General features: G+C 38.9%; 2 protein-coding genes and 1 long non-coding RNA gene across 5 annotated transcripts; 1 reads left to right on the forward strand and 2 right to left on the reverse strand.

The window, feature by feature from the left end:
* Positions 364-4,336, reverse strand: LOC18775042 (G-type lectin S-receptor-like serine/threonine-protein kinase At1g11330). 2 transcript variants are annotated; one of them, XM_020565178.1, is made up of 7 exons: positions 2,751-4,217; positions 2,102-2,200; positions 1,825-2,027; positions 1,517-1,727; positions 1,188-1,425; positions 930-1,080; positions 364-820 (listed from the first exon to the last, which is right to left on the reverse strand). In XM_020565178.1, exons 1-7 carry the CDS (start codon positions 4,015-4,017, stop codon positions 506-508), a joined length of 2,484 nt encoding a protein of 827 aa, XP_020420767.1. In that variant the 5' UTR covers positions 4,018-4,217; the 3' UTR covers positions 364-505. The 2 variants fall into 2 exon arrangements, with proteins under 2 accessions (XP_020420767.1, XP_020420768.1); XM_020565179.1 differs by having other exon boundaries at positions 655-820; positions 986-1,080; positions 2,751-4,336.
* Positions 4,547-8,884, forward strand: LOC109949896. 2 transcript variants are annotated; one of them, XR_002272220.1, is made up of 3 exons: positions 4,547-4,801; positions 8,391-8,490; positions 8,713-8,884. It is a non-coding gene; the product is annotated as an uncharacterized LOC109949896 (long non-coding RNA). The 2 variants fall into 2 exon arrangements; XR_002272219.1 differs by lacking the exon at positions 8,713-8,884 and having other exon boundaries at positions 8,391-8,598.
* Positions 12,464-15,458, reverse strand: LOC109949641 (protein FAR1-RELATED SEQUENCE 5-like). Its single transcript, XM_020565725.1, has 2 exons — positions 15,246-15,458; positions 12,464-15,021 (listed from the first exon to the last, which is right to left on the reverse strand). The coding sequence occupies exons 1-2, from the start codon at positions 15,256-15,258 to the stop codon at positions 12,464-12,466; spliced, it is 2,571 nt and encodes an 856-aa protein (XP_020421314.1). The 5' UTR covers positions 15,259-15,458.

A 17,060-nucleotide genomic window follows, 5' to 3' on the forward strand; every position in this document is an offset into this window, starting at 1 on the left:
ATAGATGACGGTTAATTACCTTCGTAGTTTGACATTCAAAAAGATGGCTGTCGATTTAATGACTGTTTGAAAAAGAAAAAGACGACGATGTTTTCCCGTCGTCTATTTCAAATTTTTTTGTAGTGAACATGAAAATAATTAAGGGTTTTTTTTTTCCCCCATATTCCCATTTTTCATATAATTTTGGGGGTCCAATAATGACATATATAGGGTCACTCTCAAATCACTGAGCACACCCACAATACAAGTGTTCACCAAACTATCATTGTGGTTGTGCTGAGTGGTTAATTAAGTTCCGGCTATAAATGATAAAAACTCAATTAAACGTCATATATCAAATACCTAGTGAATCTATACGCAACATTGCCAATTAAAAAACTATGATCCGTAAGAAAATCTACTTTCACAGGGAATACAACATATACAAAAGCCAAGCAATGTTCCAAAATGAAGGTACCATTGTAATTATGGCCCGAAGATATCGTTTAGCTAATAGACGAATCCTCTATCGTCCAGCAACTGTGGTATTAGACAAGCCATTTACTGATATAATTTGCAACTCCCTTCTACTTATACTTATATCAGACACAATAACATTTCTTATTGTGATGAATGCTGGCCTTGTAGGTAATGGCAATGAAATTGTTTCAGTGGTCAACATAGATACGACGTCAGACATGGAGGGCCGATCAGCTGCATTTTCTTCCACGCATAACAGACCAACTTGGAAGCATCTTAACAATTGATCTTCAGTACATGAATCCTTTAGTGTTGGATCCATTAGCTCTAGCCCCCTGCCTTCTTTCCATAACTCCCATGCCTGAAAAAATATAGCACTCATTTAATTAAGTTGTTGAAAGATTCATGATATATATGTTCACAACTCAAAAAAGAAAATGTTAATCGTAAATTTGATTTGTAAGACATACATATCCTACTATATTGAGCACGTGATCAGCAATGTAGAAGCTACTATTTCTCCTACCACTAATGATTTCAAGCACTAACACCCCGAAACTATAGACGTCAGATTTTATCGAAAAAATCCCCTCCATAGCGTACTCGGGAGACATGTAACCACTGTATCATACAAAAACCAAATATATTTAGTATATGTTTGTAAGTACAGGTTTAGCAATGTCAAAGTGGTGAAAGGCATAATAATTTATAATGTATGATCTACTTACTATGTTCCAACAATCCTATTAGTATTTGCTTCAAGTTCATTATGTGTAAAAATTCTCGCCAAACCAAAATCAGAAATTTTGGGCTTCATATATTCATCAAGTAGTATGTTACTAGCTTTTAAATCTCTGTGAATTACTCTCATTCTTGAGTATTTATGCAAGTAAAGCAGTCCTTGAGCGATTCCTTCAATTATGTTGAACCGCTTCGTCCAATCTAGTAGCATCGCTCTGGTTGAATCTGTCCATGAAATTAGCTGGAAAGTCAGATTATTCGAATAGAAGAAATCAAGTAACTAAGATTAAAGTGATCGAGAATCTCAATTGCCGACCGAATAAAAAGTAGTCCAAACTTTTGTTTGGCATGTAGGCATAGATTAACATCCTCTCTTCCCCATGAATGCAGAAGCCAAAAAGGTGAACGAGGTTTGTATGTTGGAGTTCAGATATGAGTATCAATTCATTCTTAAACTCCGAAGTTCCTTGCCCTGAACATCTTGAAAGCCTCTTCACAGCAATTTCTCGCCCCGTCACAAGTTTGCCCTTCATTAATAATCCATAATATAGCACCAACTAATCAGGTTTATATTTTTCAGTTATTAATACAAAGACACTCATTTTTATTTAAAACCTTAATTACCTTATAAACAGGTCCAAAGCCCCCCTGTCCAAGCTTGTTTTCTTCCGAGAAGTTTGTTGTGGCAGCCACGACAGATGCGTAGCTAAATATTGTCAAATTATTTCCCATCTTTCCATCATTTTGAAGCCCCTTGACGTCGCCAGTGGATCTATCAGATTCCATCCATTCAAGCATTTCATTCTCAGACATCGGGTTGGTCTCCCCTGTTTAGATTAATGTTGTAAGAAAATTAAAATTTACAATTTCCAAAGCCTTCATAGATGTTTAAAGAGTCTACCTGAAAATAGTTTCCTCCTTAGTAGATAGCTCGAGATGCAAAGCACCATTACCAATAGAGCAGCGCCAATAGCCGTGCCGATCCATATCCACTTATGTGCTGCACATAGTAACACAAATGTGAAGAGATAATTCTTCAATATTCATTGTAGACATGTATATATATACTTATGTAAATGTGCCTGAAATTTATTCTCGTTACACTTTGCCTTTCACGGGTGAAGAGCACATCTGCAAGTGAGCCGTTGCTCATGTACTCATACACCAAAAGCTTTTTAGCTCCGTCAAGGCAATACCCAAGTAAACGGACTAGATCTCAGTCTGAAATTCTGTTTCCCCTTCAGCTGCAACTTTCTCTAGTCTTTTCTTTTGACAGCAACTGGCTTTTGGCTACCCAAAATCAGCCCTTTATAAACTATTGACGAGGCTTCTCTACCAATCTCTTCCTTGAAATTATTAGTCATCTTTTCTAGCTCTTCATAAGCATATCGTCGTGGAGCCACACTCTCATTCAATTCACAGTCACCATTCACATCGCTCATTCTTATATATGCCCAGACATTGTGTTTCCACAACACAGTCACGGATATCAACAACAAAATGGATCAAAGCAGTAAATGAAAGACCAATAATGAGGATGTCAGTTCTACCTTTTTTCTTGCTTCCTGGTTGAACAATTCTAGGATCTGTATCTGGTTTTGTAGGTACACCTACCTTGATGAAAGCTCTCTCTGAAGTTCCTTTGTCTCTTCTACCAAATCTCAAAGGAAGCCTTTGCTTTCTGCAGTTTGTACCGTCAAAAAACACAGCTTCACAGTCACAATCCTCCAGACAGCCTTGTATGCAATCGTCTTTGTCTGATAATCTCAAACTCATATACGAATCATCTTCCCATGTGCTTTCCAGCTCTTCCATGGTGTAAGTGAAATTCTCATTCCTGTTTATGCATGCATCCGCAACAAAATTTCTCTCGCACCCGAATGTCTGATTTCCCTGGTTGACAGATTTGAATCTCGGAAGACATTTACAGTCAGGCTCTAGATCAATTAAGACACAATAGCTATTCAATCCGCATAGGCCTTTAGGAACACACTTATCCTTGGAGGACTCCCACTCAACTGACCAAATTGCATTCTTTTTCAAATCATGTGAATACAAACGAAATATCCCACCTACATCAATTCTCATAAGATAAAGTTTTCCTTCATCAGTAGGAAGACCTCCATCTGTTATATTCCGAATATTCGTACCATTCCTGTTAAGCAAGTAGAGATGGCCATCAGCACCAAAATTAAGTGTCACATTCTCTCCCTGGCCAACAGTGAGAGATGAATAAAAAGCATAAACACTGGTGTCTGGAGTATCTACAGGGTACTGAACAAGGTTTCCATCATTTTGCATTTTGAGACGGAAAATCCCCGTTGAGTGATCAGCTTCTGATTTCGCAGAGAAAAGTTCGTTTCCTGATAAAAGGCGTTGACCAGGCAAAAGGGTGTCGGTTGGATGATCAAAGCTCTGCCATACTATTTCCCGACCAGAGTTGTACAGCACGAAATTACCCGAATTGAGCATGGAAGCATAAGAAGCAGAGCCAGAAGATTTTACCAAGTAATTTTGGCCTTCTGCTGTTGGCAAGGCAAGGCCGTCACCTGTGAAGAGCAAGGTGGCATTGTTGGAGACTGGTGGATCATCTCGATTCGCAGTCCACACGACTGTCTTTTGGGGAATTCCAGCAAGAAATATCCCAACAGCATAGCCATCGCCTTGCCTGTAAAATCCAAAGGCATATAGACCAGAACGTGACAGCCATGTGGAGTTGGTGGTTGTTAAAGAAGAGCCTTGGCTTATATTCGACTGCATCTGTTGTGCTTCAGCAGCAACAAATGCCAAGGCAAGAAGGCATGCCAAGCAAGCCATCGAAAAATGATCTGAGTGTAACTTGTCTTCCTCTTTCTTTGTGTTTTTTTTTTCCTTCTGCAGCACTCCAGAAAATTGATTCCAATGGTCCCCTTAAAATTGATTTTTTCCTTCCTTTGTTCTAATTCTGAATTTTTGTTTAATTTAAGGTGGATGGTGTAAATGAATTCGCACGTGTTTCTTCTCTCTCTGTGGAGTAGTTCGCCACCCATGTGTAATTTACTTTACCATAAGAAGATGCAAAGGAGAGATACAATAAGGGCCCCTCCGGTCAAAAGTGATGGAATAGTTGACATGCGTTGACGTTGACGGACGGAGACTTTTGAGTCTATGTAATTAACTCGACACAGACTGAGGTCTCTCATGTGAATCAGATTGTCCCCTCAATTATAGAAGGCCCAGAGCTTCGCATGAGTTGCCCACTCAATAGAGGAGCTCAGATTTGGGAGTTCGTCTGTGGTGCATCGGCTGTACCGGTACAGCCGATCACATGCAGTCACGTGGGCTTTTTTGTAAAACAATTGAAACTGGTTATTTTGGTTAACCAGTTAAAATAAGGAAAAAAAATCATGCTCCTTCAAAACCTAGGATGCGTACTCGATTTCGTCTATCTCCTCCTCCATAGCTTTGCACAGCCACAGCTCTATTTCGTTGAAGTCACAGCTGCACAGCTTTCTACAGCCTGAAGAAGCTCCCCCCCACTTCGTCTTCTCCATCTGAGGAGCAGATTTCAGCCAAAACCCAGAAACCCACTTCGTCTTCTCCAGCTGCTTCCTCCATCTCGGTAAGTTCGGGTGTTGATTTTCGTTATGTGTAATTGATGGTTCTATTTAATTTATTCTTCTTTTGTGTGAATTTTGACCGGTGTGGCTGTAAATGAAATTTTGGGTTTTGCCATTTATTTGTTCCTTTTAAAATTTAATATGTGATTTACAATTTGGCTGTAAATGAGAATTTGGTAGATTATTGTGCAGTTGATTAAAGAATTTAGAAAATTAAAGTTATGTACTTAACGAACTGCTCTATTTTTGCTTTTCAGTAACTTACTGCTCTAGGTAAACATCGATTTGTCTTCCCTTTTTGTGCCAAAAGATAGACAACTCCAATTTTATCGCCTATATTTTTATGTTCTGTAATGATTGTTAGTAAGTAATCTCTATTAAGTCAGCCAACCAGCTTTCATTTTCTCTTTTTTGGTAATTAAATCAAGGATTTTGTTATCATGTTTATATGATGTGAGTGAGGTGATTTTTGGTGCTGTAAATTGCTAATCACTAGTGATTTTGAATTGTTGTTTCAGTTTTTTCACTGAACAATTCCAGAAATTAATTATTCCAAATTTGTATTTCTTTTCCCACTCTGCATTTCTGCTGGGTTGTTATAGTGCCTCTTGATCTGATTGTATATATAAATACCCATGAGGCCTCTGATTGTGTATGATTTAATTGTGGTGGGAACTTCACTTCACACAGGACTTGGCAAGCAAGTCGATGTTTCAGTAATTTGTTGGTTATCTGAAGCCTGTATTGCAAGCATTAGTGCCTGGTATGAAGCACTCGTTTCAGTCTCTTAAGATATGCCATGTAGAAACCCGGAGATCATTTATGTACCCTTTATGTTGGTATGTGTTTGCTTGAATTCCAAATACTTGGACGGTGTTGATATGTTTAAACTCAACTTTAAGAACTTGAAAGGGAAGATGGGGTCTGTTGTGTGAACAAAAATTTATTAGGTAGTCAAAATATAAAGCTTCTGTTGGTCAGATTTTTGGTGTATTTGATTAGAGTCCTTCTGTACAGCCGAGCACGTGACTTTTTTTAAAATACAAGGGAAACCAGCTGACCTGGTCAACAAGTAAACGATTTCACGAGCTGCTGCTAAGGTGAACAGGTAAACGATTTCACATGCACACTTAGTTGACGTTCTTCTTCCGCAAAGTGGTATGCTTCAACTTCAAACTGATAATCTTCATCATCTTTGTGGGGGTCTTTTTCTTCCGGCAGCTGCAAATGGGTTGGGCTGCCGTAAAGGGGAAATTACTGGAATTGCCCCTGTGCCTGAGTTCGAAAATTAAGCCCCAAAAGCACTTCGAAAGGGCAGTAAAGCCTTAGGAAGTGTTCTGGTTACCTTCACCAACGAAAATGATGGCTGCTTACAGGTGATTTATGCTTGCTTACAGATAAAGTTTTAGCTTAGCATGAGGAGATTGTGGCATGGGAGCAAGGTCAGCATGAGTTGAGCACCAAAGAGGAAAATAAGGCTTCCTAGGGAGAAATGGGAGTGTTTAAGATGAGGGAGACAAGGTTTGCAGGATGATATTGGCTAAAAAGGGGTAAAGGAAGGGCATTACTTCTTCCGGCAGCTTGACAGACTCTGAAAATAGTCTGTTAACAGAGAAGAACGAAGAAGAAGAGTGAATAGGGCTACTGGATTTTTGCAAGTAAGAGAGGGAGCTTGCTCTCTCAGCCTGGGTTGGTTTTTGCTAGGTGGAGGGGACCTCCTTTTATAGCTGCGGGAAACCTTCATTCCCCAAGAAACCCTAATGGTTTCTTCCCCAACTTAGCAAGGTTTTCCTTCTCTTTTCCTTTCCTCTCTTGACTTTTCCTGTTTTAGTGAGATTTTTCTCTATCTATTTGCACAAAATCAGGGATTTTGGAGCTCAAGGCCTCCTTTCCTGCGGCTGCTTCAATAGAAGATTTCTACTTCCAGCCATTTTCTTCCTTTCTTTCTCACTCTTTCCTATAACCATTTTTGATAGGGAAGGAGTTGGGATGTGTATGTTGGTTTGAAGAGTGTCTCTCTTCCTGGCAGCTTGCATGTTAACATCCCTTGGTTTCTCTGGTGTTTTGTTTTGGAACTTGATCCATTCCCATGTGCTGGCACTTCCCAGCAGCCTTATTCAATGAACTTTCAAACTTCCTTTTCGTGGCTTCTATTCCAGCTAGGTGCTGGAGCTTGTGGTTCATCTATGGCAATTGTATGGGCCAAGGTTCACTAAGTAAATGGGCTATTTTTGTTGAATGATGGGCTTCTTGGTTGGGCTATTCTTTGATTGGGCTAATTTTGGTTGAGTTATTTTGGTTGGGTTATTTTCCATTTTTGCTCACCCATATATTTGGGCTTAAGAAATGGGCTTGGGTTCCGAGGCTCCCAAGCAACCTGGAACCTCCATTTCTCGTCCCATCAATGGGCCTCATGACGACCTATTACCTTCCATACCACAACCCACTCAAGCAAGCCCCGGACATCTTGCGTGGCTTGGGCCCACTTAAGCTTGTAGCATGGCGCGTTGTTTATTTGCTTGGCGTGGTATGTGTACAAGCGCATATGGCGAACTTTCGCGTGCCCAAATTGGGTTTCTTTTCGGTAAGGTATTGCATTGGGCTGAGCATTTATTTGGGCCGAAGCGTGGATTTTTTTTTGGGCCTAAACAATCTTCAAAGTCATTTTCTTCAACTCCACTTCTGTAGAAAGTTTCTTCCTCCTTTCTGCAACCTCTCTCTCTCTTCTTTGACATCATTGTCAAAAACCACCTATTCTAGGGTTTGAATTTTGGGGAAAATTTTAGGGGTTAGCATTTTGGGTTGATAATAGGAATTGGAATTCAGTTTTTCCAGTCACTGGTGGGTTATTGGCACTCCTCTCGTCTGAAATCGAGCCCTTGTGAAAGCATTTGGTATTAGTTCCTTATGAAGGTAAGTTAACATTGTTTTATGGTATTGTTAATTGAAATTTTGTGGTGATGACTTGGGGCAAGAGGGGAAGTAGGTTTCTCACATTCATGAGATGAAGTGGGTTTGTCATTTTGAAAGTGTCGTGAGGTGAAGTGGGTATCTCACATTCATGGTTGTAATGTTCATGCAATTGCATATCTCTATATGCAATTACTAATAGCCTGTATGCAAATCCAAGTCATTGAATGCAATTACAGTATATAGTTTTGTTTTCAAATTATGCAAGTGAGGTGATTTCGTGGTAGGTAGGTAGGTTTGACTGTGTTTTTGAATAATTTGTTATAGGGAGTAAAGTGTTCCGAAAGTGTAATGTTAGGCTTCGTTAAGATTTGGATTGGGATTTGAAATGAGTCAGAATCTCGGCCCAATAGAGAAATGCATGTGTAGGTTGTGTGCATTATCTATGCAATGTTATAATCGAGGGCTGATGCACTTGCAAGTAGTATCGAGCAATTGCATATCAGTATATGCAATTACTAAGCAACTGTATGCAAATCCAGGTCGCCATATTTTTTTAATTAAGCAATGTGATGTTGTGGTGTTTACGGGGTTTAGGGGGTATTAGGCTTTGGATTAGTATTCAAATTCTCGGCGCTAGAGACAATTGCATGATAGTGTTTTGTACTTGATTTATGCAAGTTATGGAAGCTCAAAAAAGGGGATCAACAAAAGGAAAGCGCAAAGTCGACAGTAATGTGCAACAATCAAGAGTTGGCCGAGATGCATTTTTTAATTTCATGTAAGTTACACGTACATCTAAAAATCGGAAATGTAGTTGCTTAATATTATGATGGTTTTTTGATTAAAAATAAATGATTTACAAAAAAAAAAAAAAAAAGACATAAAATGGGGAAAGTGGCAAATGCAAAGTTGGACAATAAGGTGAGAGATGGCAATGGATTGGGTTAGTTTATTAATTATTTTATTAAAAAGGCTCTTTTAATGAGATTTTTTTTTCTAGGTACAAGAAGAGATTGCTAATAAATGGAGGAAATTAAACCTTAAAGAGAAGGCTACATATGGTTCTGCCTTGGAAGGTTCGAGTGGGCCAAGGATTAAAATATCAACCATGTAAATAATATAGGGCCTCCAATTTACGGATATTTCGGGGGATATATTATTATCGTCTTAGGTATCGGGAAAAAAAGAAGACAGATATAGGTATTGAAACACATAATTTTGGTATAAAACTTTCATAAATGTTATGTACATTATCAATGAATGTATTGAACAAATAAAACTCAAAATTTACTAATAATAAGATATACGTATGATGAAATATAAGTGGTATGTAATGCGTGTTAATGAAAAGTTTGAAAATAAAATGTTGATTGGAATGAATAAACCATGCATAAATCCATAGTTTGTTTTAACATTGGATTACAATTTAGATAAGTGTCCATCTACATAAATGAAGAGCTCCAATGAGGTTCAAACAATGAGGAACAACCATCTAGATTGATACAATAGTCATACCAAGTTACGTAACCCGAGCAGTTTGTAAGCCATGTTTGAACATGGTGCACATAGGTCTCTCTTGAGCTCTCTACTATCTTCTCATATATGAGATAGTTAAGATTAACCCAACTAGTAGAAAAGGACGGCCCTGAAATAGTGCAAGTGGCGCCAATACACAGGGCCCCTGATTTTTGAGGACCCCCTAAATTTTTTTATTTTACATAATTTATATTAATATTATAACAACTGTATATATACTCCAACGTGCAACAAATTGACACAAAAATTTATTTAGTGGAGTTGGTTTCTAGTGCATATCTCTTGGTACAAGGCTTACATGAAAAATTTTAAGAACCACATTTTAAATAGTTTTAAAAAAGAAGCACCTGAAAAATATCAGGGGAAAGATCCAATTAAATTAACAATACTATATATCACACCCATACGCTTTTTCTTTAAAAAATAATAATAATAATTTCTTCGACTCAACACAAAACAAAACAACATAAAAAATAAAAAAATCATGTCTTCTTCTTTCTCATGAACTCTTATTTTTTTCTTACCGAACACCCCAACATTTAACTTTATCAAATGAACACAACGTACTCAACAAACGCAACCCTTGCGTTCGCGTGAAAAAATAGTGTGTTTGTTTGAAAAAGAAGGTTAGTGGGGTCCATTTTCCTGAGGAACGGGCAACTTTACTCTACGAACGCACTCCTTGCATTCGCATGAATAAACATCTCGTTTGTTTGAAAAAGTAAGTTTCTTTGGCCCATTTTTCCGGGGAACGGGCAACTTTACTCAACGAACGCAACCCCAGCGTTCGCGTGAACAAATAGCCCGTTTGTTTGAAAAATTAAGTTAGTTGGACCCATTTTTCCGGGGAATGGGCAACTTTACTCAACAAACGCAACCTCTATAGCCCGTTTGTTTGAAAAATTAAGTTAGTTTGGCCTATTTTTTCGGGGAACGGGCAACTTTACTTAACAAACGCAACCCCTGCGTTCGCGTGAACAAATAGTCCGTTTGTTTGAAAAAGTAAGTTAGTTGGGCCCATTTTTTTAGGAAACGGACAACTTTACTCCACGAACGCAACCCATTGCGTTCGCGTGAACAAAAAGCCTGTTTGTTTGAAAAAGTAAGTTATTGGGCCAATTTTTCCGAAAAACGAGCAACTTTACTCAATGAACGCAATCCCTGCGTTTACATGAACAAATAGCCTGTTTGTTTGAAAAAGTAAATTAGTTTGGCCATTTTTTCAGGGAACGGGGAACTTTACTCAACGAAAGCAACCCCTGCATTCGCGTGAACAAATAGCTTGTTTTCCTGAAAAAGTAGGTTAGTTGGGCCCATTTTTCCGGAGAACGGACAACTTTACTCAATGAATGCAACCCATTGCGTTCGCGTGAACAAATAGCCCGTTTGTTTGAAAAAGTAAGTTAGTTGGGCTCATTTTTCCGGGGAACGAGCAACTTTACTCAACGAACGTAACCCCTACGTTTATGTGAATAAATAGCCCGTTTGTTTGAAAAAGTAAGTTAGTTTGGCCCATTTTTTCAGGGAACGGGCAACTTTACTCAACGAACGCAACTCCTGTGTTCGCATGAACAAATAGCCCGTTTGTTTGAAAAAGTAATTTAGTTGGGCCCATTTTTCTAGGAAACGGACAACTTTACTCAACGAATGCAACCCCTGCGTTGGCATGAACAAATAGCCCGTTTGTTTGAAAAAGTAAGTTAGTTTGGCCCATTTTTTCGAGGAACGGGCAACTTTACTCAACGAACGCAACCCTTGCGTTTACGTGAACAAATAGCCCGTTTGTTTGAAAAAGTAAGTTAGTTGTGCCCATTTTTCGTGGAACATGCAAGTTTATTCAACAAACGCAACCCCTGCGTTTACGTGAACAAGTAATCCGTTTGTTTGAAAAAGTAAGTTAGTTTGACCAATTTTTCCGGGAAACGGACAACTTTACTCAACGAACGCAAATCCAACGTTCGCGTGAACAAATAGCCCGTTTGTTTGAAAAAGTAAGTTAGTTGTGCCCATTTTTCGTGGAACATGCAAGTTTATTCAACAAACGCAACCCTTGCGTTTACGTGAACAAATAGCCCGTTTGTTTGAAAGTTTGGCCCATTTTTCCGGGGAATGGCCAACTTTACTCAACGAACACAACCTCTGCGTTCGCGTGAACAAATAGCTCGTTTGTTTGAAAAAGTAAGTTAGTTGGGCCCATTTTTCTGGGAACGGACAACTTTACTCAACGAACACAATCTCTTGCGTTCGTGTGAACAAATAGCCCGTTTGTTTGAGAAAGTAAGTTAGTTGGGGCCATTTTTCCGCAGAATGGGCAACTTTACTCAACGAACGCAACCCTTGTATTTGCGTGAACAAATAGCCCATTTGTTTGAAAAAGTAAGTTAGTTATGGCTATTTTTCCGGACAATGTGTATTACAACGTAATTTCGATAATTGGTTGTTTTGTAATATAATATGTTCGCCTTATTGCACATTACCGTTTCTCATGCTCCGTATTTCGGTTAATTTCGACCTTCGATTTATAGTTCAAAAAACAGGTGTAATTATGCTTGTACAAAAGAGTATGATTCAATTTTCTGAACAATTAAGGGTTTGCGCACAGAAGGACTTGCATTGCAGCATTGTCATGCAATTGCATGTGCTAAAGGCAAATACCGACCCCCTGTGTGCAAACTGAACAAAGCTTAACAACGCTATGCTGATTAATGTATAGCGCAATGACAAACAAAACCAAGCACAGACTTTATTATGACCCTATGTCTATTATTCAATATTAGGGTTAATGACATTGTGTTGTACACAATTCGGGATCTACCCTCAAGTCATTTGTGGTACATGACAATGTGTAGTACAACGTAATTTCGATAATTGGTCGTTTTGTAATATAATATGTTCGCCTTATTGCCCATTACCGTTTCTCATGCTCCGTATTTCGGTTAATTTCGACCTTCGATTTATAGTTCAAAAAACATGTGTAATTATGCCTGTACAAAAGAGTCTGATTCATTTTTCCGAACAATTAGGGGTTTGCGCACAGAAGGACTTGCATTGCAGCATCGTCATGCAATTGCATGTGTTAAATGCAAATACCGACCCCCTGTGTGCAAACTGAATAAAGTTTAACAACGCTATGCTGGTTAATGAATGTATATACCAAAGAACAACAAAGCTTAACAACGGTATGCTGATTAATGCTGATTAATGAATGTATAATATTAATTGTTACATGTAAACCAAGTTCGAAAACTACAATTGTTTTGGGTTGAACTAGTGCATAGGGAATTAGGTTCCCCATTGTCGAATGAGAAACCATCGTCACTGTTGGGGGTAGAACCGGTTGGGTCTGCAGTAGAAAAACTATCAGAACCAGGCAAATTAACCACATAGTTCCCATGGCATTGAGAAACCGTTTGACTAGGATAACTGTAGCTAATGTCCGGGAACGGCCGGATATCAGAAGTATACTGATATCTTTCACTACCTGATGGGATATTCACACCTGCATGTCTACTTGGATGCAAATTTCTTTGAGAGCAATTACGCTTTGTATGTCCATATCCGTGACACAAATGACATTGTCGACGCTTGCGCATTCCACCCTGCCTTGCTTGAGTGCCTTTTGTCCTAACGATATTTAGATCTTTCACAATATTTGGAGGACATTGCTCACCAGTACCCAATTTCAGACTTGTCTGTTCTTCCTTTTGCCGTAAGCCTTCACAAATTCCCTCCCATCTACTAAACTCATTCGTCAACATGGCATAACCATCTGCACTCTTCGATGCACAAAAACAAACTTTGTTTGACATAGCACTTAAATGTCCATACCTCGCCATTTCTACAACTTCGTTGGTCGTGTCTTCGCCTTTGCCGATAAATTCCCTACATGTATCAGTTTGGCCATTCTTTGTCCATCTCTTCATTATGAGTGCGGGAGGAATTTCCGTAAGGTGCTCGCACTTCATTACATAAAATAGGTGGCAACACGGGATCCCTTCACTTTCATATTTCTGGCATCCACACTCTATCCGCATATTTTCCCCACCGTGGTAAATACAAGTCCAATTATTATGCGGTTCATCATATTTTGACAATACGTATACACGACCTCCAAAATTATGCATCACATTATCATGGGTGAGTGCTGAACAAGCTTCGATCTCATGACGTACCAATACAAAACACCTATGCGTGTAAATCAGAGAAGCTTGTTGCTCGAGTTTTGTCAATCCGGTTTTAAGGACTGGTGTTGAGTACTTTGCATTGAAACCTTCCTTCGCCGTGGTATTCCTAAGACGTAATATAGCCCTATCAATTGCTGGAATACATTCAAACAACTTCACGCCTTTCCTCAAGTAATCTTTCACATACTTGTTCATGGACTCCACGCGTTGAGTGGTGCACATACCACCGAAAAACTGTCCTCTCAGACATGATTCAGCCCATGCGTCTCTTTTTGCATACATCATTTCCAACCATTCTTTTTGTTGTGGAGTACTCGCTCTTTCCCTCAGAACCTCCCATTTCTTCTCAAACTCGTCCAATGCAAATGGTTCCCAAATACATGCCTGAAAATTTCTAAGCAATTCATCATCCTTCAAGTTATTTTGTGCATTCCTTGACACATGCCATGAGCACAACCGATGGTTAGACATGGGAAACACATCATCAATAGCTTTACGCATCGCCTCATCGCCATCCGTCAATATTGATATTGGCTTCTTATCTTTCATGGATGCCATGAATGTTTCCAATAACCACTTGTAAGTTTCAAATGTCTCGTCCTGCAATAATGCGCAACCAAACATTACAGTAGAACGGTAGTTGTTCGAACCGACAAACAACACTAGGGGCTTGTCATAAACATTTGTTTTGTATGTGCTGTCAAATATGAGGACATCGCCATAGGCAATGTAATCCAAAAGTGAAGTAGAGTCCCTCCAAAACAAATTACGAAGCCTATTTTCCTCGTCAACACTGAACTTACAAAAGAATTCTGGATCCATTGCTCCTTTCGCTTTCAAGTAAGAGAGTGCAGCTTCTGTGTCACCGTCGAGCAAAATTTCCCTGCGTGATGCATCCAACTTATTGTACAGATCCTTTATTTGAAAACCAACATTTAAATACCCACCACATTGGTCGACCATATACTCATATGTTTGACATGTTCTAAACAATGCTCTTCGCATTCCCACTGCTTGTGCTAAATCAGAATTTCGAACGACACGATTACATCGGAGATATGGCGATTCAAGTGGAGTAACTAGTTGGTGATTGTGATGTGGTTCAAAATTCGTAACGACGTAAACATCACTTTTCTTCTCATAACCCACCCAAAAATGGGCAGAACAATTCTCTCTTGTAATTGGCTTCGGTGGTCGAATCCTATCTGATCGATCATTAAACTTCTCATTTCTCAAACCTTCTTTAGAACAACACCACCGTCTCCTGCATACTTTCCCTTCCGAATTTCGAACTAATTTGTCTTTTCTCACGCTAAATCCAATGCCCTTTGCATAACTTATATAATATTCTTCCGCTAATTCTATCGTTTTAAACTCTTTCCCCATAACATCTTCTTTCCTCGGTGCAATAATGTCAACACCATTATCATCACTACTTTCACTAACCATATGTGCGACCGACATATGCCCACTCTCTGTTGCCGGTGCCCTGTGACTTGACCTTTCACAACCACCCAAATACCCTGAATCACTACAACCACCCTTTGATGTCTCTCCACCCCTGTCCATCTTACCAGACCTCTCCATGCCTGAGAAACATAATTTCAAACTGAAATTACATTATACTTTATGTGCTAACATACTTTCTCTTAAAAAAAACTCAAATGAATAATGTCATGCTATTGCACATACTAAGGTCAATAATTGCACCACGTATAACTGTTTCGCAACAAAAAACATGCAATTGCATCAACTCAGTACCCAAAATACATTCAAGTCCTAAACCAGAAAATAGGGTTCTTTGAAATCTTACTTGATGTTTCCATACTTTCAAAGCCTCCTCCTTTCACTTCCTTTTGCCACCACCTCAAATTTCGTCGTTAACACCCAAGGATCTTCAAAATATTTACAACCACGTTATTATTACAAATCCATTCCCCTGCAACATTTTAATTATATATCAGACAATGCCAACAGCCCATACTAAATTACTTAAATCCCTCCAATTTGGTGACCATTTCATCATGGAGGTTGGACCCACCATCAATTTTGTATCTGCATATCAGTTTTGGGAAACTAGAGAGAAGAGTTGAGGACCTCAATTCTATTACCATTACCTTCTTGCAGATGCGTTTTGCCCAAGCATAGACAGGAGTTGCTAAGGATTGGATTTGGGCAAGCACAGAGAAGAGCTCCTGGAGGCGCTACGGATTGGATGGGCTTCATGTACAGTTTCCTCTGGTGCTGTGACTTCTGTAAGCCCCCTTCACTTCAGATGAAAGGGCTAAAGCCCGACTCTCTACTGCTCCGAAAATTCAGTATTCACTGAGGTAGACAGGAAATGGGGTCTCACAGAGTCCTCTAGTTCCCTATGTTGTGTTCGATTTGGGAAACCAGATGGAGCGGACTCGGCGCGTCTTCTTCTCCTCCAAACCTGCCTTTCTCTTTCCTCACATGCCACTCACATGCTGAATCACAAAGGCTGAACAGGTCATTAAGTCATTGAATCTCAGCCATCCTTTTTTAACATGGAACCTCAACCGTTGGATAGCCGGCTGTACTGGTACAGCTGAGGCACCACATAATTTTCCCAAATTTGGACCAACACTCAAATTGTCCCCTTAAAATCCGCGAGGAGTCCTGAGCATATCTAACACTCAATGTTGGACCATTAACTACCTACCTTTATCTTGCTATGGGAAACAAGTAGGCTCAACTACTACGGAAATCCAATTGAGTGCCCTTGTAATTTACGTTATTCTCAAATTTCCACCTGTAAGAATAACACAAACGTATAAATCCTCAATATAGACATAATTCAACAACCTAGCAGAATAATAATCTATTTCGTTACAAATTTCATGGAAAAGTTTGTTGTGAAATTATTGCAAGCGCACAATCCATACAAGTAATATAGAAATAAGTAGAGTGTCGTTCCCACGAAGACTGTAATTTCCTATTAACTACCAATTATGATTAATGCATAAGTCTATTTGAACAGTTGATTAAGAAAATTGATTAATTTTAAGAAAACTAAAACAAGTATGAAAAATAACAATTTAATTAAAGATAGAAAATTAAGATGATGAGACACTAGAGCATCCGACTTCACCATAACCAATTCTACTTAATTCTTATAGCCAATTAACCCTAATTACTATCCATGTTGACAGTTGGTTTCTCCTAATTCATTCGATATCCCCTTTCGGGCTCAACCAAAAGTATTCTCAATTAACAACTCATTCTCTCTCGAGCAACGGATTTAGAAAACCAAGAACCCATTACGTTCTATGAGAACCTACAAGAAAACTGCATGAGTCATGTTAGTCCCTCTCGGGCACTCATTCAAGTCATGGTATTTGTTACAAGAAGCAAACACCAAACATCTCCTCTCGGTCTCCGCTTGGATCATCAATTAAATATTAGCTAAATATTTAAATCATTAAGAACAGTAACAAATACTCAACATGAGATAATAAGCAGAAATTAATATAACGATAGAAATTAAGTATTCAAGGTTGGGCTACATCGTAGCCCTAGCGAGGGAAATTAGTTCATGACAAAAGAAAATATAAACAAGAGAATTATTGTCATAAAACCAATTTGGCCGATGGACTTGATCTTCAAA

Source organism: Prunus persica, chromosome G6 (assembly GCF_000346465.2).
Source record: "Prunus persica cultivar Lovell chromosome G6, Prunus_persica_NCBIv2, whole genome shotgun sequence".
Lineage (NCBI taxonomy): Eukaryota > Viridiplantae > Streptophyta > Magnoliopsida > Rosales > Rosaceae > Prunus > Prunus persica.

Excerpts from the sequence above, each read along its gene's own strand:
- LOC18775042 (XM_020565178.1), bottom strand. The coding sequence starts at position 4,017 with ATGGCTTGCTTGGCATGCCTTCTTGCCTTGGCATTTGTTGCTGCTGAA. Across the intron at positions 2,028-2,101 it reads AAGGAGGAAACTATTTTCAG|GGGAGACCAACCCGATGTCT; the intron begins GTAGACTCTTTA and ends TAATCTAAACAG. Across the intron at positions 1,426-1,516 it reads TTTGGACTACTTTTTATTCG|ATTCAACCAGAGCGATGCTA; the intron begins GTCGGCAATTGA and ends TTTCATGGACAG.